The sequence below is a fragment of the Nomascus leucogenys genome, chromosome 19 (assembly GCF_006542625.1).
Source record: "Nomascus leucogenys isolate Asia chromosome 19, Asia_NLE_v1, whole genome shotgun sequence".
Lineage (NCBI taxonomy): Eukaryota > Metazoa > Chordata > Mammalia > Primates > Hylobatidae > Nomascus > Nomascus leucogenys.
Window position 1 is genome coordinate 65877271 of NC_044399.1, and position 23486 is coordinate 65900756.

Below are 23486 nucleotides of genomic sequence, written 5' to 3' on the forward strand. Positions count from 1 at the left end.
AGCTTTAAAAACAAGATGATAAAGAGCCCTGAATATTCTCCCTCCACTAACTTCTCAAGCAATACAAATCTTTTTAACATTGCTTTCCACAACCAGCTAAGCTGAGCATATAGTTTGCTTCAATCTTGGCCAAAAACTTCAACAACGGCAGTTGAGAGTCCACTACTCAATACAAAATCTATGGAATCTCTGCAATCTAGGTTACCAAAAGCATCTCCCCTTCCCATTTTACAGAACAGCAAAAGGTGTCAGTCCCTCTATTAAGAGCCAGCATTATTTAGTTTCCAAAAACATCAGTATGTCCCTCAGGGAGAAACACTCTTTACACTGGGCTCACCTTACCATCCTCTCTCATCCTCAAGTCTGTTTCCATCAAATTGTAAACAATTTTCTGCTTTAAATTTTTAACTATCTTGATTTATCTTTGAACTCTGCAAATCACCTATAACAGTACCTCAGACAAAACAGCAGTTCGACAAATATTTATTAAATTAGAATTATTAGTAGATTGTTTTTCTTAACATTTCACTGCTCCCCCCACAATGGGCTTGTTTTGTTTCATTATATCATAGCAAAGCAAGATTCTGTTACCTGTATGGTCAGAATCAGAGAACTGGAATCACTAGAATCCTCCCGCCCAGCCTGTAAGAATGGAGACCATCTCTACAATATTTTAGCCAATCTGCATATCTTCAACACCACTGATACCACCATTTTCGATAGCCTTTGTTTAACATCTGTTGTGGTAATAGCAAAGTACTTTATTGTTCATGGTAATGAAGATCACTGAAGGATCTATAATAGCTGCCTCTAGAGTATAGCTTTTTTGATATAATGCTAAGTTCACTGTAGGTTATTTGGTAGATTGTCACAAAAATAACCACCAAGGAATCACAGCTCCCTGAGTCCATACCCATCTGCAAAGGGACCTTGCTGTTCCTTCCATAAATAGGTGAGGTCTATTTCCCTACCTTTTGAATCTGGGCTGGCCTTGGGGCTTGATTTAACCACAATATTATAGCAGAATGAATACTGTATGACTTCCAAATCTAAGCCCTTTATGAGGCCTTGTAGCTTCCACTTTGCCCCTCCTGGAAAGCTGCCCTGAGTTTGAATGTGAAGCAGCTCAGTCTATTCTCCTTGATGAAAGACCACATGGAACAAAAGGCCCAGCAGTCCCAGTCTTCCTAATAGACCTACTAAATACATATAAGCAAGCTTAGGTGAGACAGAACTACCACTCAACTAATGAAAAGAATCATAAAAATTAAATAGTTGCTCTTTTAAGTCAACTACTCACATGCAAAAGGAGCCAGGAAGGAATAATCAAAAAGCAATCTGAATCAATCCCTTTTAGGGAACACCCACTGACACCACAGGGTATTCCCTAGAACCAACCACACAAAAAGGAGAAAACTGGAACTGCAGTGTACAAGTCATTCATAGAATACCTTTAAGAATATTGGTATTTGACTTACAAGTATTCAGAACATCACATCGCAGAGAGGGGAGCTGTCATTTAAATTCTCATTTCTTCCTTGGCTCTCATTGTTACTACCTCATTTTCAAAACAGAAACATTACCTGGAATAATTTTTTAATTATCTGTAATCACTGGTTATGAAATGAGTAACCCACAATTCCAACTATGCAAAAACAATTTCGGAAATGAGGAAATAAAGTGGTAGAAAAGAACTTACTTTCATTCTCTTTTCTCCCTAAATTACTACAGTAATGAGAGACCTAATATTTCATAAGCTCAAAAGAAAAAGAGATGTTAGGTCAGGCACGGTGGCTCATGCCTGTAATCCTAGCACTTTGGGAGGCTGAGGCGGATGGATCCACCTGAGGTCAGGAGTTCAAGACCAGCCAGGCCAACATGGTTAAAACCCCGTCTCTACTAAAAATACAAAAATTAGCCAGGCGTGGTGGCAGACGCCTATAATCCCAGCTACTCGGGAGGCTGAGGCAATAGAATCGCTTGAACCCAGGAGGTGGAGGTTGCAGTGAGCTGAGATCGTGCCATTGCACTCCAGCCTGGGCGACAAGAGTGAAACTGCATCTCAAAAAATAAATAAATAAAAATAAATAAATAAAAAGATATGTTAGACTCGCAATATCAGGTATTCCATATATCCATGTATTAAGTGACCTGCTATCAGCTAATATTATATTGCCCCTATCTCCCCCCACTGGCAATCTTTGATACATAGGAGTGAGCAATTACTAAAAAATTCATAAAATCTCACTCAGAACTTTGAACTCTCATCAATAAAGCACTGTTATTCATCCACACAGCTAAGCACTTTGGAAACTAGATGGTTCTGAGTTTATTTAAGAAATCAAGTAAATATCCCAACAGCAACTTTTAGCACATTTTACACTTTTGTGTGTAAAATGGATTTTTAGAAAGCCCAATATAATACTTTACACAACAAGAAGTGCAGAAATACCACAATTACAAACAAGTTATATGCCAGGCAGTGGAGATGAACAATAGATAAGGTAGCTGACCCCTCCACAAAGACTGTTTTGTTGGGTATTCTGCCAAAAAACTAAAAAGAAATGTGAGGCCAGACATGGTGACTCACGCCTGTAATCCCAGCACTTTGAGAGGCCAAAGCAAAAGGATCATCTGCGCCCATGAGTTCAAAAGCAGCCTGGGCAACATAGTGAGATCCTGTCTCAAAAAAAAAGAAAAAGAGGCTGGGCGCGGTGGCTCACGCCTGTAATCCCAGCACTTTGGGAGGCTGAGGCAGGTGCATCACGAGGTCATGAGATCGAGACCATCCTGACTAACATGGTGAAACCCCGTCTCTACTAAAAATACAAAAAAAATTAGCCAGGCGTGGTGGCGGGCGCCTGTAGTCCCAGCTACTAGGGAGGCTGAGCCAGGAGAATGGCGTGAACCTAGGAGGCGGAGCTTGTAGTGAGCTGAAATCGCGCCACTGCACTCCAGCCTGGGCAACAGTGCTAGACTCCCTCTCAAAAAAAGAAAAAAAAAAAAAGAAAGAAAAAGAAATGTACAAGGAGGTTAAAGGGTAGGAATAGGGAAGAAAATTCTTTTCCTAGATGTCAAATGATCACCACTGAAAATACTAATACCAGTGAAACACTAATCAAGATAAAAACAGGAATATTTCTGTGGTCTAGTACACTACACATCTGTGAAACCAGGATAAAAACAGTCTGCTACTTGGCAGTACTGTTAAGGATTAATATACCTTAAATACGCTATAATAGTTGGCAAACAGTAGACATGAAAAGTGGTAACTACTATGATATTAGTTATAAGTACATATTAAAACCTAATTGAGAAATTATTAAATTCTCTAGAGAAGAAAACTGGAAAATGTTTGATAGTGTTTAAACCAACAAAATATATTAGCAACAAAGAATTCAGCTTGCTTTGTAAATTTGTTTAAAACCACTTTCCCATAAAAATCCTATTCCTATCCTAATCCAGGATCCTTCCTAATTCTACTAAATTAGAAACCAGAAAAATCAATATAGACTAGCAGTGCCAATCGGCCTAGTTTTGAAGCTCAACTCTGCTACTTACTAGCTATATAATATCTCTTGGGTAAATGACTTCACCTCTCTGCCTCAGCGCCATACCTGCCAAATGGGATTAACATTACCTTCCCCATAGGGGCACTGTGAGGAGTAAAGGCATTACTATGCATAACAGTCAGCTAGATAGTCACTCATTCCAGCTTTATTATCAGTTATGATAACTGTCTACATTTATGATGGCCAAAGTCCTAAACTAGGGTAAAAGTAGATTACTAACAGCCATGATTCCTAAATATTAAACATTTTCCTCATCTGACAGGCTCGGGCCTCAGAGGCTCTGCTGCCAAGGAAAAAAAAACAAAATAATTCACCCTCAGCATTTCTGACCTCTGGCAAAAGATTCATAGCCCTTTTCTTGGATAGAAAAAAAAAATTTTAACCCAGAATACCAAGGATTATGTTACTCCTCTATCAGTTCCTGAAAGGGTACTGGTTTGACAACAAAAGGCTTAACAGCTCCTATCAGATTCTTAGAACGCCAGACAAAGGCAAAAGCAGCATTCTACTTGCAGACTACCTCCTACTATGGGGTCCTTGTTTGGTTAACAAAAGTCTTCAGGGAGAGTTGGAAGGCTTAAAAGCCCAAAATTTGCTTCCAAGCTGCTCATCTAACAAGGAAAAAAAAAATTTAACTCATTTCAGTTATAATAACATAAGGGGTTTATGAAGCTTCATGGAATGAAGCTCCCAAAACACCCTAAATTCCTTTTAAAGCTATTAACAGAAACTCATAACTGATTCATCCATTCTGATTCAGCTAGCCACCAATGTCATTGATTATAATAGCCCCTCTCTGATCTCCAGTTATTTCACATCAATTAAGCACAGTGCCATCATTACAGGATTCCACAGCCAGCCACACCTTTGAGCTATCACTTAAAGCCAATAACAGCATCACTTTCTATCAGACTCTGAGCCAGATGTCTACTACCAACAAGCAAATATATAATTCCACAGGCTAATTTGAAAATCTCTCTGGCCAAGTCATGATTAGTCTAACCCCATAAAAATTACCCAGGGAGCCAGCTAATCCAAGAAGGCCCTACTGTAGTTTAAAATGTTGCTAAATTTAACAACATTTTAATCACCAACAAAATATAAAAAGTTTATCTAAAATAATCCCCCAAACCCCAACTCCATGTTCCAATGATTTTGCAAGTAGACTTCATGGGAACCTAAGAGTTGGAATTCCACAATTACACAACCACTCTGAGAAGGTTCCAAATGGATACCCATAAGGAGGCAGCCAGTTATCTCCACCTTTGGTTCAGGGGAGAAGAGAATGTGTTAATAGTTCTCTGAATCCTTAATTTGTCCCTAGCTCTTTGAGTTCTCTCATACCATCATCTTTCAGAGTCCTTAATAAGAACGGCCTTATCTGCTATATACCTGCACTGATTCCATTCACATAAAAACACTATTGCTATACATGTGCTGAGAGTTCTAGCCACGAAGAGGAAACATTTGCAGCATAGCAAGAGTCAGTAAAGGTACTCAGCATTTTATCCAGGTGCTCAGACCATTTTTAAAACCATGTGATGCCTAAAACTCTGGCAAATCCAAAGGGCATTTGCGTTTTTAAGCCTCGAACTTGTGAATATATCAACAGAAATCCCATGAAGACAAGTGAGACTGAAACCCAAATTGATCAACCCCAACAAAATTTTCTATGTACAACAGTCAACAGTGGTCTCTTACTTCGTAATACACAGGCCATTTTGATAACCTCTGCCTCCTAATCAAACTCAATATTCTAATTAAGCTCCTCATGAGCACCCCAAAGTTTTAAGTTACTGTCTCACAATGTACCAAGAACAAGACACTCAGATTTCTGGAAAACCATCCACATAACTGATGCTTATTTTTTTAGTAGCGATCTTACTAATGGAACAAGGAATATAATATGCAAACTTATGAAAGCTATGCCAAGAAAAGTCATAAGGCTTGTTCTGATTTCCATCTATATCCCAGAGCCCATGGAGTGGCTTCTAGTCTGACCTCACTGTACAGACAGAGGCACATATCAGATACTCTCTGAAACAGCTTGCTTGAACCCTAGCAAAGAACCAAGTGCACACAGGTCTTACATTTATTTTTCCTGCTTGGTAAATGCCATGACATCCTATCACCACCCTATTTTAACAACTTTTCACCACCTATAAGTGAAATAAAAACATTAACCATATTTTATAACTATAACATCAATATTTTTTCAATCAGTGCTTCCAAACCTTTTTTATCTGCATATGAAAAAAAATGTGTACAACACAATGAAAGAAATATAAGGCTGTTCTTGACTCAAGGACAATGACACAGAGCTCTAGTGAGTGGCCCCAGGCCACAGGGCTAAGGGCTTAGATCCATATTTCAGCTGACAGGTAAGTACTCACAACAGCACACAAATTGAGGAGCTACCAAATGTGGTATTGAGAAATATATATTTTTGGTTTTGTCCCCATTTCCTGGCACACAACTCCTTAAATTCTTGGAATTTCCGAGGTGATGTATTTTTTGGATGCTAATGAGTTGACTGATGACTGGCAGCACCTAGCTTCAGGACGAGGGCTGGTGACCAGAAAGACCAGCAAATTAATTAACCCCAAAGGAGGGTTGTGGGAAACCCAACTGGGAGCCGGACGGTCAGAAGTTCTGAAGGCCCAGACTTAACAACTGGTATCTGAAGCAGGGGCAGCCTTGTGGGACTGAGTCCTCAACCTGTGGGATCTGACACTATCTCCAGGTAAGCTGTGTGATAATTTAACTGGAGGACACCCAGCTGGTATGTGCTGCAGAAGTGATTATTTGTTTGCTGGTGGGGAGAAATCCCCCATATTTGGTCACAAAGTCTTCTATGTTGATTGTTGTATGGTGCGAAAGCAGAGGAAAAAAGTCTTGAGTTTTTCCTTACATCAAAACAATCAGATCTGACTTCTCCTTCTTGGCAAGTTTATAATGTTATAAGTAATAATGTTATTAACTCTACAAGAAAGCCAGACTGGTCATAAGTCGTAAGTAATTAACTCTTCTGCACTTCAATTCTATATGAACTTCATTAGCAAGCAGATTGGAATAAAGAAAGCTATAAGATGCAGACAACTTCCTAGCGTTAAGTACCCATTTGCTCCAAGGAAACAAACCATGTTCATCCTTTTCACGACAGAAAAATCAGCCATCCAGTAGACAACCCATTATGGGGTTACCACTGTTTTTCCCAGATAGATTCAAAGCTGTGGGCCAATTGTGTGCAAGGTAATTTTGCTACAGAAGTACCTGTAGTACAATGAAAAATATAATCGTATTTTGCCTTTGTCCCAGGTTTGGGGCACAGAGCTCCTAAAATCCTTAGGATTTCCTGAGTGACAGGAGTGTCTTTTGTTACCGATAATGTGGCCCTTTCAACCGTACCTGAGTTTGTGCAAGAGTCTGGTAACTCTCAGAGGGCCCCTATATAACTTCAGGATAGGGGCTGGTCACCAGAAAAAAAACAACCAAGTGAGTAGACTGTTAAAACTTTCAGCTGCCACGCCCCCATACACACACCTCCAGGAAGGGGAAAAGGACTATGGACTGAGTTCAGTCACCAATGGCCAATGATACAATCAATCATGCCTACCTAATAAAACCTCCAAAAAAACCCCTAACAATAGGGTTTGGGGAGCTTCCAGATTGGTAAATGAATCAAGGAGAGTGTGCCCGGAAAGGTCACAGAACCTCTGCGCTATTTCCCTGTCCCCTCACTCCCAATACCTTGCCCTGTACAGGGTCCTATCTCTTCCATTTGGCTGTTTATGAGCTGTAACGTTTATAATAAGCCAGAAACAGTAAATAAAGTTATTTCCTGAGTTCTGTAAGACATTCTAGCAAATTATCAAACTTGATGGGGGTTGCGGTCAAGTTTGATAATGGGAACCCCCAAATTTGAAGTCATCCAAGCAGGAGTAGGAGTATCCTGAACACCCCATTTGTGACTAGCATCCTAAGTGAGGAGAATCTTGAAGCACTGAGCCCTTTAACTTGTGAGATCTGATGCTAACTCCAGGTAAATAGTGTCAGAAATGAATTCAATTGTTGGATACACGGTTGTTGTCAGAGAATTGCTTGGTGTCAGAAAACACCCCAAGGTGTCAATATTGGAAATATGAGATAAAAATTTCCTTATTTCCATTAATATTTGTAATTGGTTTTTATAACTATCCAAATACATAAACAAGCCTAAAAACAAGTAAAACAAATTCCAAGTGAATTAGAGATAAAGTAGGAAGATATGGTTTATGAATATATTTTTCCCCATCATATATCAATAGTTGATTTACAAACTGGTATGAAAATATTATCAAAGACTATCAAGCCAGATGTCCTTCAAATACCTAGCAGACTCCTGACTTCAAGAACATCTTCTTAAAGCAAAGAAAGAGCATGTACGTCCACATTATCCTAGCTCAGGAAAGTCAGAGTCTACCTTCCTTCCTTTCGACTCCATATTGAATCACAGTTTTTTGTTTTCTGACAGAAGGTCTCACTCTGCTGCCCAGGCTGGAGTGCAGTGGCATGATCACATCTCACTGCGGCTTTCACCTCCCGAGCTTAAGCGATACTCCCACCTCAGCCTCCTGGGTAGCTGGGATTACAGGCCACCATGCCTAGCTAATTTTTGTATTTTTTTGGAGAGAAGGGGTTTCACCATGTTGCCCAGGTTGTTAATTTTTTATTCCAAGCTGACTTCTCTCCACCCTCCAGGGCACACCTGACTACCTTGTCCAACTGACCAATTACTTTACCCTCAAAGCAAACAATTCACACCACTATGTAACACTTTACGTGTAATAACTCTGTTTTTCACCATGATGCATCCTTAGAAATCCAGAAAGGCAAAATAATAATTAAGTCATATACATAATTTCGTTTATATTTTAATTAAGACCATTTAGAGAGCCTTCAAATAACCTGTTACTACTACATGGTACCTTTTTTTTTTTTTTTTTTTTTGAGACAAAGTTTCGTTCTTGTTGCCCAGGCACAATCTTGGTTCACTGCAACCTCCACCTCCTGGGTTCAAACAATTCCCCTGCCTCAGACTCCCAAGTAGCTGGGACTATAGGTGCATGCCACCACACCCAGCTAATTTTTGTATTTTTAATAGAGACGGGGTTTCGCCATGTTGGCCAGGCTGGTCTCAAACTCTTGACCTCAGGTGAGCCGTCCGCCTCAGCCTCCCAAAGTGCTAAGATTACAGGCGTGAGCCACCACGCCCAGCCTCCATCGGCATGACTTCTGACCATTGGAAATCAGACAGAACATTCTAATGAGTCCGACAGCTCAGTTCTTTCCATAACAGCACCTGTCATTTAATAGGAACACAAATATTTCTTCAATAAATAAGGAATCGAAGCTCAAATGTTTGATTTAACATCTTTAGGACAAACAGTTTCACTAAGAGACACAATAGGGTGTTTTATCTGTATTTCCTGATGGGTCCAATTTGTTTTTTTTCTCATTAATCAAAATATGTGTAATTGGATGTTATGCAGGTTCTCTGAAAAAGTTAACAGAAGCTTTTAGTAGAAAAATGCTAACAATAGAATTTCATGACACAAAAATTAGTCAGACATCTTCTGGCTTTGAAAAAGATATGTGGCATTTTTAACTGCCATGAGTCATAAGACATGTGGCGATCTTTTGTATACTCCACCAACTTTCCATTTCAGCGCTGCATTACACTATATAATCATTTTTAAGAAATGTTAGGTAACAATTCACAGTCAAATTTAAATTAACATCCCTTCCTTCCTTCCTTCCTTCCTTCCTTCCTTCCTTCCTCCCTCCCTCCCTTCTTGCTTTCTTCTTTTCTTCTTTCTTTTCTTCCCTCTGTGGCCCAGGCTGGAGTACACTCGGCTCGCTGCAGGCTCCCGTGATTCTCCTGCCCTGGCCTGCGGGCTGCCTGCGATTGCCGGCACGATCCACCACCCCTCCCTGGTTTTTCTCCTTTGGCTGGAGGCGCGGTTTCGCCATGTCGGCCAGGCTGGTCTCCAGCTCCTGACCTCGAATGGTCTGCCCGCCTCAGCCTCCCGAGGTGCTGGGACTGCAGAAGGAGGCTCGCTCACTTGGTGCTCGGTGTTGCCCGGGCTGGAGTGCGATGGCGTGGTCTTGGCTCGCTGCAGTTCTGCCTCCCAGCCGCCTGCCTTGCCCTCCCAGGGTGCTGGGATTGCAGCCTCTGTCCGGCGGCCGCCCCGTCTGGGAGGTGGGGAGCGTCTCTGCCCGGCCGCCCATCGTCTGGGTTATGAGGAGCTCCTCTGCCCGGCCGCCCCGTCTGGGAGGTGAGGAGCGCCTCTGCCCAGCCGCCACCCCGTCTAGGAAGTGAGGAACGCCTCTGCCTGGCCGCCCATCGTCTGGGATGTGAGGAGCGACTCTGCCCGGCCGCCACCCCGTCTGGGAAGTGAGGAGCGCCTCTGCCCAGCCGCCCCGTCTGGGAAGTGAGGAGCGCCTCTGCCCGGCCGCCTCCTCTGGGATGTGAGGAGCGCCTCTGCCCGGCCGCCCCGTCTGGGAAGTGAGGAGCGCCTCTGCCCGGCTCGCCCGTCTGGGAAGTGAGGAGCGCCTCTGCCTGGCCACCCATCGTCTGGGATGTGAGGAGCGCCTCTGCCCAGCCGCCACCCTGTCTAGGAAGTAAGGAGCGTCTCTGTCCGGCCGCCCCGTCTGGGAAGTGAGGAACACCTCTGCCTGGCCGCCCCGTCTGGGATGTGGGGAGCGCCTCTGCCCGGCCGCCTCGTCTGGGAGGTCTACCACAGAGGCCAGAAGCAATGTGGGGGCTGGACGTGGTGGCTCACGCCTGTAGTCCCAGTACTCTGGGAGGCCAAGGCGGGTTGATCACTTGAGGCTAGGAGTTCGAGACCAGCCTGGCCAACATGGCGAAACATATGAAAAATACAACTGACAAACCAACCAACCAACCAAGCGACAACAAAACAGGTCTACCCTGAAGTCGTACTCTGATTTTTTCTATTTTCCTCCCTTTCTGATCCTTTATCCCACTTTCTTCTTCTTCCTCTTCCTTCTCCTTCTTTGTCAAATAGAGGATTGAGTTATTATCATCGATCCATACAAAGTCCCTCTCTCATTAATTTTCTTTAATTCCCACCCCCCATTTCTATTCCTCGTCTTCCCATGGGCAACCTTCCTAATATGTTTGATATGCATCTTTTTGTTTGTATGTACTTTTAGAAAATGTTTATTGTTTTGTGTGAAAAAAAAAAAGAACACAGCTGATTTTTTTTTCCTCTGAGTTCCTGTATGTGCCCCTCAACAGGAACCTGAGATGGAGATGTTCCCCGTAATTGTAATTAGCAGAATAAACAGAATATGGCAGAAAAAAAATAAAAAATAAATTAACATCCAACTATGTCACTACAAAAGCAAATAACAGAGGTAGAAAATGAGCAGGCATCTTCCACACAAAGGTAATACTGTAATAATCAGCAATATTATACTCCTCTTCCCATCCGAATGGCTTCTTCTGACCCTCATTAAACTCCCAATTTCAAAAACATTAACATGTGAATGACACTTTTATTTCCTAGTGGACACAATAAAAAACTATTTGCTGCCCATAAATGTATTCTACAAATTGGAAGTTTTAAAACGTTGGGCTAAATTAAGAATAATCGAGAGCGTGAATGGCACTCAAAGAAGATATGTTGCACTCTATCTACTTCATGTGTATACAGTACATGAGAGAATCTCGACTGAAATGTTTCTGATTTGTTACTTACAAAGACCCAAAAAGAAAATCAAAAGAGCAAATTAGTTGTAGAATATTACGAGAGAGAGACTTTAATAATTTAGTTAAAGCTAGATGACGGAACAGGAATAGGAAAAAAGGAAAGTTGGTTAAGAAATTATTACTACTGGCCGGGCGCGGTGGCTCACGCTTGTAATCCCAGCACTTTGGGAGGCCGAGGTGGGCGGATCACGAGGTCAGGAGATCGAGACCACGGTGAAACCCCGTCTCTACTAAAAATACAAAAAAATTAGCCAGGCGTGGTGGTGGGCGCCTGTAGTCCCAGCTACTCAGAGAGGCTGAGGCAGGAGAATGGCGTGAACCCGGGAGGCGGAGCTTGCAGTGAGCCGAGATTGCGCCACTGCACTCCAGCCTGGGTGACAGACCAAGACTCCGTCTCAAAAAAAAAAAAAAAAAAAAAAGAAATTATTACTACTAAAGGGTAAATGACACCAACTGGACAACAATATACTGGTCATTAAAAGGTCATTACTAATTAAAACACAAGTAGGTCATCAGATTTTTATTATTAAACCTTGGATGAGAACTCTTACTCACTTCTAATCCTCACCAAACTGACTTTTGATGACTCAATCTGATTCCCAAGTATTGGGAAGGCAATGCCCTGAAGGATCTGAGCATTCTAAGCACTGAACACAAATTTTAAAAGCTGGACTCTGATGTGGGATTGATCTTAATTTGGCAGGACTAGTCTTGTCTAACCATTGGCTCTTCAACTTCACCAGAGAACATCTTATTACTTGACATGGCTTTCGATTACCCGCAAAGATTAATGAGCCCTAATGAATGGGTCAACTCACACGGTAGAAAGGACAAGTATCCAGTTTTTACTCTATCAAAATACAGAGCATCCCAATAAATGTTTGTATATCATATGTGTGCATATAAATACACTTTCATATCCTTCAGTACTGGCATAGTTAAGTCAGAGATGACCAAGGCTTAACTATAATTTGCTTTCAGTCGTATGCCCCAAACACAAATTTTGTCTTTTTTTGGCTGGATACAACTACTATCTGCAAAGGCCACATATGTCTGAAAATAAGAGTCAACCTATTCCTAAGAAAATAATTAATGTAGGCAAAGTTAATGGGCCAGAACTACCAGAATGAAAGGCTGACAGAGAACTTTACACTATATGGATCACATTGGCAGCACCTAAGCCCACTGGTTTATCTTAACAAGAGCTCCAACAAGAAATCATATGCCTCCTGATGTGATACAACAACACACCTGGATGTGATGTGAAGCACACAACACAGTCTATGAAGTAAGTGTTCTTGCCAAAAATCAGATCAAGTTTCTGTAACTACCAGTTAAAGGTAAATAACAGGGCATGAAGGAACATGTTAAACACTAAAAGGATGCAATCAGCCAAATTCAAAATGTATAAAATGCTACAAAATAAATTAACCAACTTTTTAAACAAATAAATGGTAAGGAAAAGAGAGAAAAGAGAACTACCACAGACTTAAAGAAACTTAAGAGACATATCAACCAAACACAATGTGTGCACATACCTTGCTGAGGTCTCAACTTGAACAAATTAACTGTAAATAAAGCATTTACAAGGCTTTTGGGGAAATGTGAACACTGAGTAGCTATCTAGTAATACTGTTTTGTTCATTTAATGGTAAGATAATTGTATCAAGGTTATGTACTTAAGAGTCCTTATACTTAGAAGACATGTAACACATTTATGTGGATAAAATAATGATAATCAGAATTTGCTTTAAAGTATTTCAGTAGAGATAGCTGGAGGGAGGAAGAATAAGACTGGCTATATGTTGGTAATTGCTGATGCTATATAATGGGTACATGGGGGTTCATTACACTATTTTTGTGTATGTTCGAAATTTTCTACTATTAAAAGTTTCCAAAAATTAAATGTTCTTCTAACCCTGCCAAAAAGAAAGTGGGGTGGGGATGCATAAAAATTTTGCTAAAAGCATCAGTTTGTTCTTACGACAGTCTGTACACAGACCAGTAGAGTTTTAGGTTTTCACTAAACATTGTTTTCCCTAGTGGTAGATCCCTTGTGTTCCTAACTTCATAGCAACACGAATCTTTCTACTTTAATGTTCAGTAAGGCTTACTGGATAACCTTGATAAGCCTTACAAATGGCTTGCCAAGATACAAATGGTAGGTCCAGATCTCATAACCTAGTCCAAATGAGGACTCCTCAAAAGCCATTTGATTTAGAAAATCATTCCTGTAAGCGCCAACTGCTTTCAAGAATTAGTAAAACACTAAGGTTTACAACGTGTAAACTGTGACCAGACCAAGGTCACACAGTTCTACCCCTTATTAGCTATATGACTTTGGAAATTTTATTTAACCTCTCTGTGCTTCAGTTTCCTCATCTATACTAACTATTAAACCTACTTCATAAGGTTGTTGTGAGAATTAAAGGAGTTAATATAAAGTGTTTAGAGCAAGGTTTGACACACATTTAAGCGTTATTATTTCTACCACATAGCTCCTATACATGTTCAATCTCTCAAAGAACATACTCTTCTTCAGAGTAGGCTCTAGATTTAATTCATCTTTAAGGATCCCAGTGCTCCTTATCATTGGTAATATCTTTATCTATCGAAGGTATATATAGATACAGATTTGTTAACTGTTAACATTTGTACCTCTCTTTCCTTATCCTTATAAGAGCTTCTCTAAAGGCGAGTGAATATGTTCGTATGCACTTGATTTTCCACCAAGATGGAAGTCACAAGTTTTTCTTAGTGCATCTTATTAACTGGACATTTTTGCCTAGATTCGGATCTCATAAAACCATGTAGTGACAATCCAAATATTTACTACACCTTATCTGAAAACCATCACCCTAAATGTATGAGCTAAATTGAAAACCACTTTAACTGGAATCAGTTGGGAATACTCTCTGGAAACGTTCCATATCATTTCTACTCTGTATCTGTTCAACTCTGAAAGTTTTGTCAACATCCCTTTGTTGCTAGTAGTAAAGTTCAAGTGGCATATAAACGAAAACTTTCTGCGAAGTGGGAAAGTCACTATTTAATTATTTTCTTATCAAAAATGTCACATATTAAGCATCCCCAAATTATTTTAAGGTGCAATAGCTGTTAGAAACCTTCCTTCTCCTAGCAACGAAAAGCATTTTCAGGACAAATTCACGTTCCCACCACTTCCAAGGTCAAAGACAACTAAGCAACATTCCCTTTGGAATGGTATAAGGTATAAGCATAAAGTATGAGAGGAATAAATGAATCCTGACTCTGGAATATATTACTTCTACTTCTACAATTCCTGGGCTTTAACTAGTATAAACTTTTTTCCAAGCAGATGGACTTCCCACTGACAATTTATCACGGTCCCCACAAATAGTAATGAATATTAGATGTTAGTCTGGCTTACGGCTAATCCTACAAAAGTCTCATTTTTCAACCAACTTCATTAACTATATATATAAACTGTATAAACCTCCAAGAGCAGTAAATGACATTTTGTTTCTTAGGATTGCTGACAAACTCAGTTGAATTTAATAATTTCCAAATTATATAATTTTTGTCACTGGCTGCAGACTTTTGCTACATAAAATGAGGAATTAGAAATTCAACCAGCTGAATTTTCTAAGTTCTTAGTTTTAAATGCAGAACAATTTAACCTTCCCTCTGCTCCTTACTTTTCCTGTTTTCCTAAAGTCCACTCCAATAAAGTCAAAACATCATCATTTACAGACACTTCTTAGCAGGTCAGTAAACTTAGTATCTTTCCCAAATTTCTTGGAAGATTCACAAAACATCCTTCTTCCTCTTTATGGTTTCCTTTTTATTATTACCAATTTAAAAAACAATTAGGGATACTTATAAAATCAGTCTCCAGGATGCCTCCTTTTTTTCCTCCAAATATACTGGTGTGCAGTGCCACCAAAAACCACCACCACCTGTACTCTAATTTCAATTCGTAGCATCCAGAATAATAGCTCTGGAGCATCTAATCTTCTAAATAAATATCCTGTTGCTATGCAAATACTTCCAAGTTAAACAATTTTTTAAAAGCACAAAGTTTTTAAGGCCACCAAAAACGTAAAAGACAAAGCTACAGAAACTTAACACTACCCAAAATATTTAGAGCTCCAGAACTCTTCGGCCATGAACTGATAATATACTACAGCTAAAAAAAAAAAAAAAGGTGGCGGGGGAGGATAGTGATAAACAGCTAAAAAGTACCTTTGTGTGAAAAATAAATGTGTGAAAAATAAATCAGAGTATTTGCCAAACGCCTAGCTACTATCACTCTGATTAGCACACAATTCGGTTAGGCATTTTCTGAGGAAAATCCCTATGCCCAAGGATCTTTAAATGAGTCACGATTCTCACCTGAAAAAAAAAAAAATTAGAATGCTGACAACACTAAGGTAAATTCAACTTCATAAAAGCATTTCTTAAAAACTATGTTTCTAAAAAAGGGGGCTTCTGTCATGAGTGGCACACATTGGGCAACTCAACTGCTCTTCACAAGGAATCAACATCAGGAGGTTTCGGAATAATGTTTTTTTGGTAGTTGGGCAGCTTGTGAGAAAAAAATGTTTTCAGGCAAATCCTCATCCCTCCTCAAAAAATAAAAAATGAAAAAATGGTTTTATAAAGCAAGTAAGTCGTATTCTAAACAACTATGTTCACAGGTTAGCTCATTAAAGTCAATGAGATATGGTCATAAATTATATAAATACCTTTACATGTACAAAAACATTATCTTCAAATAACTGATAAATTAATCAACCTTCTAAGGCAGGACCTCTACACTTATAACTCTACATTTACAAATGGAAAAATATTTTTTCCCTAAAGTATTCTTACATTCAGACTTCAGAAAAATTCATGATCCAACAGTATTAAAGGAAACATGACACTATGGTCTTAAATAAATGTAACTTGAAGTTTAATTTATCTAAAATAAATTTATATTTAGAAAATAAACTGAAGAGTAAATAAATGCATAAACTATAATCTATAAAAAGAAGACTGTGAGGAGCAGAGTGAATTTTTATTGAATTTCTATAGAAATCTGTTTCCCAAATAAAACATGTAATCTCTATTTGTGCATGTAAATACATACACACACATCTCCAATAAAACTCCACTGACTTGTAACAGGCAACTGTAATAAAGTGATTAAATGAGAGTGACGTAGCAATATAAAGAGCAAAAACTACGTGAAAGTCAATGAAAAAAATTAATCCTTCAGAGCTTCCATTAGTCATCAGAATCATCTTACAAAAAATCTTTTTTATTTGTGATAGATTTGAGCATTTGAAGCAGCCAGTACTCAGACTTATCAGACTTGAATGGTATCTAATTTCATGCTCTTTGCCCCATACCCTCCTACAACTACTGTATGATACATAATTCTTTTTAATAAATTAAACATAAGCTTATCTGATAATTCTGAAATATCCTTAGAATAAAAGTGGAGATTCTAGAAATAAGTGTGCCCCAACAGTGGAGAAATCAGTCCTTTGATGATTTCAAGCCTTTATTTTTATTTTATTTATTTTGATATGGAGTTATTTATTTATTTAGAGACGGAGTTTTGCTCTTGTTGACCAGGCTGGAGTGCCACGGCACGATCTCGGCTCACTGCAACCTCTGCCTCCCAGGTTCAGCGATTCTCCTGCCTCAGCCTCCCAAGTAGCCGGGATTACAGGCGTGTGCCACCATGCCCAGCTAATTTTGTATTTTTAGTACAGGCGGGGGTTTCTCCATGTTGGTCTGGCTGGTCTTGAACTCCCAACCTCAGGTGATCTGCCCGCCGCGGCCTCCCAAAGTGCTGGGATTACAGGCATGAGCCACCGTGCCCAGCCCAAGCCCAATTTTAAAGAAATGTGTGACCATTTTTACCATAAATTTAATGTCTATATTCCAGAGCAAACCAGTAGATTGCCTGCAAACATTACAAATTTGCACTTCTAATTTTTTAAGTCATGCAAATCACAGGACCAGATTTAGAAGAAGTGCTAATATATGTAAGCAACTGAGAACTTATACTAAAATATAGGTACTGATAGAACAAAAATAAATACTGTCAACTTGGGGCTGGCCATCTCTACCAAGTCTCCAGCTCCCCTCCCTGATGTGTGCACTCCCATTCCCTGAGTCTTTCACTGAGGTCTGAGCCAGCACAGACACATCTGCTTAACTCCAAAGCAGGGTAGGCCCATTGCTGGATCCCTAAGACATAGTGTCCAATCAAGAAAGCAGTTATCATGAGACTCGCAGCACCCTTTATGCTCATTCTCTCTCATGAGAGAACAGCAGGAGCAAAGGTGCCCAGGACAGATCCACTCCCGCACCATCCTCGCCCTGGTTCCAGCTAAAAATCAATTAGTATGTAACATCGGTGGTTGAACACTTACGTAATCAATGTAGGATCAACTCTAGTCCACTACACTAAGAGCTTGCTAAGGGCAGGGGCCTATTCCATTCATTTCTGTACCAAGAATCTTGCTTACTGTATGGTTTCTAGGTGTCCAATATGTGATTTCGTGAATGAATGTATATAATTAACTGTGTTGAATCCCAAAACTGGAAAATAAAGTGGAGCCTTCCAACGGGAAGAGGCAGAAATAAAAAGAGAGATGTGAAAAGCCAGCAGAAAGTAGCCACAGTGTAAAGAGACAGTGAGGGCAATCAAGGTGAATAATCAAAGTGGGAATACATATGCCCCTCCACCACATAATTAAGTTCTAATAGGTTCTGCTGTCCCAAGCCTCCATTGTTAAATTCTTCCATATGTATCTAAGCAGGCCGCACTGCAAGCCTATCATTTCTATAATGACAAAAACAGAGCCATTTAGAAGATTCAAAGGCATTTTTAATCCACATACAAAGCTACTTATAGACACTGTACATACAATTTTACTATAATCAATGTTTCTCTTGTTTTATATCTACAATAGAACTAAGTTAAATAAAAAAAACAATAATGTGAGTACAACTTAAAATTTTTAAAAAGTCAGGCCAGGTGTGGTAGCTCATGCCTGTAATCTCAGCACTCTGGGAGGCTGAAGTGAGACTGCTTAAAGCCAGGAGTTTGAGACCAGCCTGGGCAACACAGCAAGATTCCATTTCTACAAAAAAATTTTAAAATGAGCTGGGTGTGGTGGCATATACCTGTAGTCCCAGCTGCTTGGAAGGCTGAGGTGGGAAGATCACTTGAACCCAGGAATTGGAGGCTGGGCTCCAACTTGGGAAACACAGTGAGACTCTGTCTCCAAAATGAACAAAAGTAGAAGACAGCCTTTTTTTTCATTAATTAGATTTTAGGTCAAAATACAAATAAAAGCTAAACGTTGTCATGCTAAATATTAAGCAGACATTTTTAAAAGTCAAAGCTAAAAGTTATCACAGTGAATGTGTCAAAATTAAAAGCATAAAACAGAAGTTGTAACTTCATTACATATAGATATATACCGTATATAAAGGTTCATTATGAGCAGGAAATCATATATTACTTTTAGTCAGTTATTTAAGGCAAGGGAGACATAACAGTAATGAACCAATTAAAAAAACTTTTATCCTAGGGTCTAACTGCTTGATCTCTATTATTCATATACAGTTACATTGTGGGTGAACCATTCAAGAAATAAATTTTTGCTAACTACATTTCAAAGTAGTCATAACAATCAATCAGTGGAAACTATGCATTCTCATTCCAAAAAAATTTGAAACATAGCAGAAATGTTTTTTCCAGGTTAATTTTTTTTGCCTCTGAATCAATTTACTTAAGAATGATACATATCAAAGCATCATTCTTCTCCAGTTCATGAATAAATAAGCGGAAGACAAAATGACCTATATCACATTTTGGTATATTTTTATGTTAACTGGAGAGTAGTCTCCTTCAGATGAGATTTTTTTAACTGTACTTGATACAGATGACATTTAAGCTTAAATGCATTTTTTTTTTTTGGCCAGGTACAGTGGCTCACACCTGTAATTTTGGAATTTTGGGAGGACAAGAAAGGAGGATCTCTTGAGACCAGGAGTTCAAGACTAGCCTAGGCAACAAAGCGAGACTGTCTCTACAAAAAAGTTTAGTCAGTCAGGCATGGTGGCATGCACCTGTAGTCCCAGTTACTTAGGAGGCTGAGATAGGAGGATCGCTTGAGGGAGGTCAAGGCTGCAGTGAGCTATGATTGCACCACTGCACTCCAGCCTGGACAACAGAGTGGGACCCTGTCTCAATAAATAAAATACAATGTTTATAACTTTTTTTGATATAGAAAGTCTGTTTTGTATTATATGAAGACTAGTGTCCTAATACAGAATAAGGATGGTGAGGGAGGCAGGAGAAAAACACAGTTTTGTTTTAAAGAAAAAAATTAAAAATATATTCAATGTATGGTTTATAATAATTCAATCTGAAAGCATAAGATGTCTGAATATAACTCTATACTTTCTGCACCACGATCTTAAAAGTGAATTCTCTTCTATTTGTAATTTAAATTAGGGTTAAGTCTGAATACCTATATATACTTTTCTATACCTAAATACATATTTCCATATTATATACATCTAAATACCTATACATATTTTGCTATTTCAATTTCAAGTGAAAAAAGTACAATTTACAATCAAGAATATAATTTTTTTTTAATATTTGAAAGAAGAAATGAAAAATGGAAGCTCTTTGAATATAAAATTGCCATGGCTGGTTAGCTGAAACAATAGTGGACACATTCCCAATACCAAGATGGATATGAAAAAAATAAATAGCATAATATCATAAAATTTGTAGCTTACTTTGTGCCTTTTCACAGAAGTTTATCTGAAAGCCTAAAGTAAAAAAGATAAGTTCCAGTTCATTTACTGTAAATCAAACAAACCAAAATTGGAACATGACATTGCATTTTTATATTAAATTTTGAATAAAACGAATTCAAAAACAGGTCAAATCACATTACCCCCACCAGAGACAACAATAATACATGAGCTTTCTTTAAAAACTTAGCTCTGTCAGATGTAGATGTAATACATTACATGAAACTGAAATCAAGTTTAAACTGTGTTGCAGTCTTAATCTTTATTTTTCATATATATTTAATAAAAAGAACTATAAGCCCTTAGAAGTTAACAGTAACCTTTAAGATAGTTCTGTCCATTTTTTCAATGTTTTCAACCTACAAATACAGAATATGAGCTACTTAACTAACTTAAATTACTGATTTAGAGTTACCCATGATTAATTACCATCTATGATGCAAAAGTTTTAGCAGTTCATAAATTGTGAAACTTACACACACATAAAACATTTCCTAGTAAATTAGCTAACTTCAAACAATAAGACAATGAACTGCTGAAGAGGGGCTGAAATTCTTCTAAAATAGGCCTGAAAAAAAGATAAGTGTCCCTAGGAATGAGAAAGCCAAGTACTTTAGAAGTTGGAAGAAGAAAACCTGTGAATTCCCCCTTAGAACCCTAAACACATTTCTAAATCCAGTTGGATCTGGTTACACCTTATGTATACACTGTATACAGATATAATTTTTAATAAGATGCACCCAGTAAAGTAAGCCAATTAAAACAAAAGCCTTCACAGAATATTCTTTCACCCCTAGTTTAGTGAGTGGATGGATATCTGGTTTTGTTAGTGGTCCATCTATGCTTGTGTTTATGACTGTTTTGGGGAACAAAATGAAGGAAGTAAGCTTATAATAACTTTGTGTTTAAACAAATTCAATGAAAACATGCAGAAAAAAGAGCCAGGACTGAAGAAAGGATAGTTAAGTAGTCTTTCCTATCCAGTTATCAAAATTCTTAGGATTCTAAGAAGATACCATCTATAAAGTACAAAAACTGAAAAATGCTAATGTAGCTACTTTGACATGAAAGTACCTTTGGTGCACCACCGAAGTAATCCACTGCTGACTACCTTATCACACAAATGACAATGCAGGAAGAAGTGAGAATGGAGACTTCATGGGAAAGAAGTACTAGGGCAAACCTAGAAGGTCTGACCCTGGTCTCTCTACCACTGAAGGTCAATATGCTGCCCCACCAAATGTGCAGTGGGAACAGAATTCAGAAAGAAAAACAGAGATGTATGGGTCTTCTAAGCCTAAGCAACTAAAAGCCACTGGCCTCCTACCATGCAAAGTGAGCTGAGTACATTCAGGAAGAAAAGGGTTCTCTGGAAGTAGCAGGCAAGTCTTCCCCGCATCCCACTGGAAAACGGAAGGTAAAACTCACCTTCTACTACAACTGGAGAGGAGGCTGGGAAACAAACAACTTTAAAGCAAAATACCCTGATTGACTGTTACTAGGTAGCAAAAAGAAAGAGGTGAAAAGGTGAGAGAAGAGGTGAACAAAATAGTAATATGGATGGGTGAAAGGAGCAAGAAAACAAATTTGTAAGGTATATGAAAAAGAAATCAATTGGATCTGTATGTAAGGTTGTGTAAAAAAAAAGTTACATTGCTTAATAAGTGTATATTAAAAATTTTAAGGTATATGTGACTGAGGATGATAGAATGTCACCAATGATTGCTCTAACACATTGAAAGCTAAGCGCCAGTTTAAGTGCTAAAAAATTCTCCAAACCTGAAGTTCTGTCACCAGTACAGAATCTATATAAGTAGCTACAAAGGAGGTGGGAAGGGGATTAAAATGTCCAAAGCGTAAGTATAGACTTGTTCTTTGTATCTAATTATGAAGTGACCAGGTGAACGAATGCTGGGGTCTCATCCAAACATCCATCTCTCCGCATTATTTCTCACTAAGAAAATACTTGGTAACTCGCCCAGAGTCCACTAACAAGCAAGGGCTAAATTAACTAGAACACACTGGCTCACCTTTTCTTTAGCAATTCTATAACTTTCTTAACATTATCAATTAAATTAGGTAAGAAGCATTTTAGTCTGTCTGTCTAAACCTCTAAGACCTGCAAAAGTCAGAAAGTTAGTGCTTATAGTACAGATTTGGGAAAGTACCAAATAGCTCCACTAGCTCATACTCAAAGGGTAAGGATGGGCAAAGGGGACAAGCAACAATCTTGTACAAGAGAAAGATGGTGGGAAGGAAAAGTGAGGAAAACTTCCAATATCCTCAACTTTACAAAATGCAAGTTCTTAGTTATGCTATAATATTCATTAGTATTCACTCACATATGTTCAATTTTTCTTTTTTTTTTTTTTAGAGACAGGGTCTTGCTGTCGCCCATGCTGGAGTGCAGTGGCATGATCATAGTTCACTGCAGCCTCAAACTCCTGGGCTCAAGCAATCCTCTCATTTCAGCAGGTGCAAGCCACTATGTCTGGCTAATTTTGGGGCTTTTTTGTTTTTGTAGAGATGGAGTCCCAACATGTTGCCCCGGCTAGTCTCAAACAATCCTCCTGCCTCGGCCTCCCAAAGTTATGGGATTATAGGCATAAGCCATCTCACCTGGCCAATATGTTCAATTTTTGAAGTCTCCCTTGTCTCCGAAATTCTGACTTCCTATTCACTTACTTTAAGTCCTATCTCTGGAGGTACTAGATAATCCGTTGAACCTGTTGATAGTAACTGGCTACATTTTAAATCTTGTGTGCCTCATTTTTTTATATCTGGGTGAACTATCTGTACCCTAGGGCTTAATTTGACATGATCCTCCATTTAAATTTTCCCCATTACAAGTAGGGGTAAATTTGAGTCTTTTTCATTTTTCCTGGCCCCAGGCAAGTTTAATTAAATCTTAGAGTAAATATCAAGAATAATATTTATTTAAGAATTTAAATTCTTAATTCTTGATATTGATGAATCAATATCAAAATGCATAGGACAGAATGCTAGTAAGCCTATAAAACAAATAAAGCTACATGAGGGTTTTTCCTCCTCCTTTTTCTCTCTACGTCTCTCCTACCCTCGTTCCCACATTTGCCCCTCATTCTCACCCTCTTACCTCAATTTTAAGATCTTTTATGTGGCCATAACTTGAAACCTACGATTTACTGTTCTTACCAAATACAGTGAGGTAAGCGGCTGCTTAGGATGCGTAAGTGTTTAAAAAACAAAAAGCAAATAGTATTTGATAAAGTAAAAAACAAAATGAAGTGTGTTAGGAGACCAGAGTTCTAGTTCCAACTGTGAAATTGAAGTCATTTCAC

General features: G+C 38.9%; 1 protein-coding gene across 3 annotated transcripts in view; it reads right to left on the minus strand.

Moving 5' to 3' along the window:
• Window positions 1-23486, minus strand: part of MAP2K4 (mitogen-activated protein kinase kinase 4) — a 124258-nt gene that overhangs the window by 92282 nt on the left and 8490 nt on the right. The window contains exon 2 of one of the 3 annotated variants that reach the window (XM_003262591.3): window positions 20149-20181. The exons of the other annotated variants lie outside the window; for them this stretch is intronic. Within the exon in view, the coding sequence (XP_003262639.1) occupies window positions 20149-20181 (33 nt within the window). The remainder of the gene's footprint in view (window positions 1-20148; window positions 20182-23486) is intronic. 3 annotated transcript variants of the gene reach the window in all.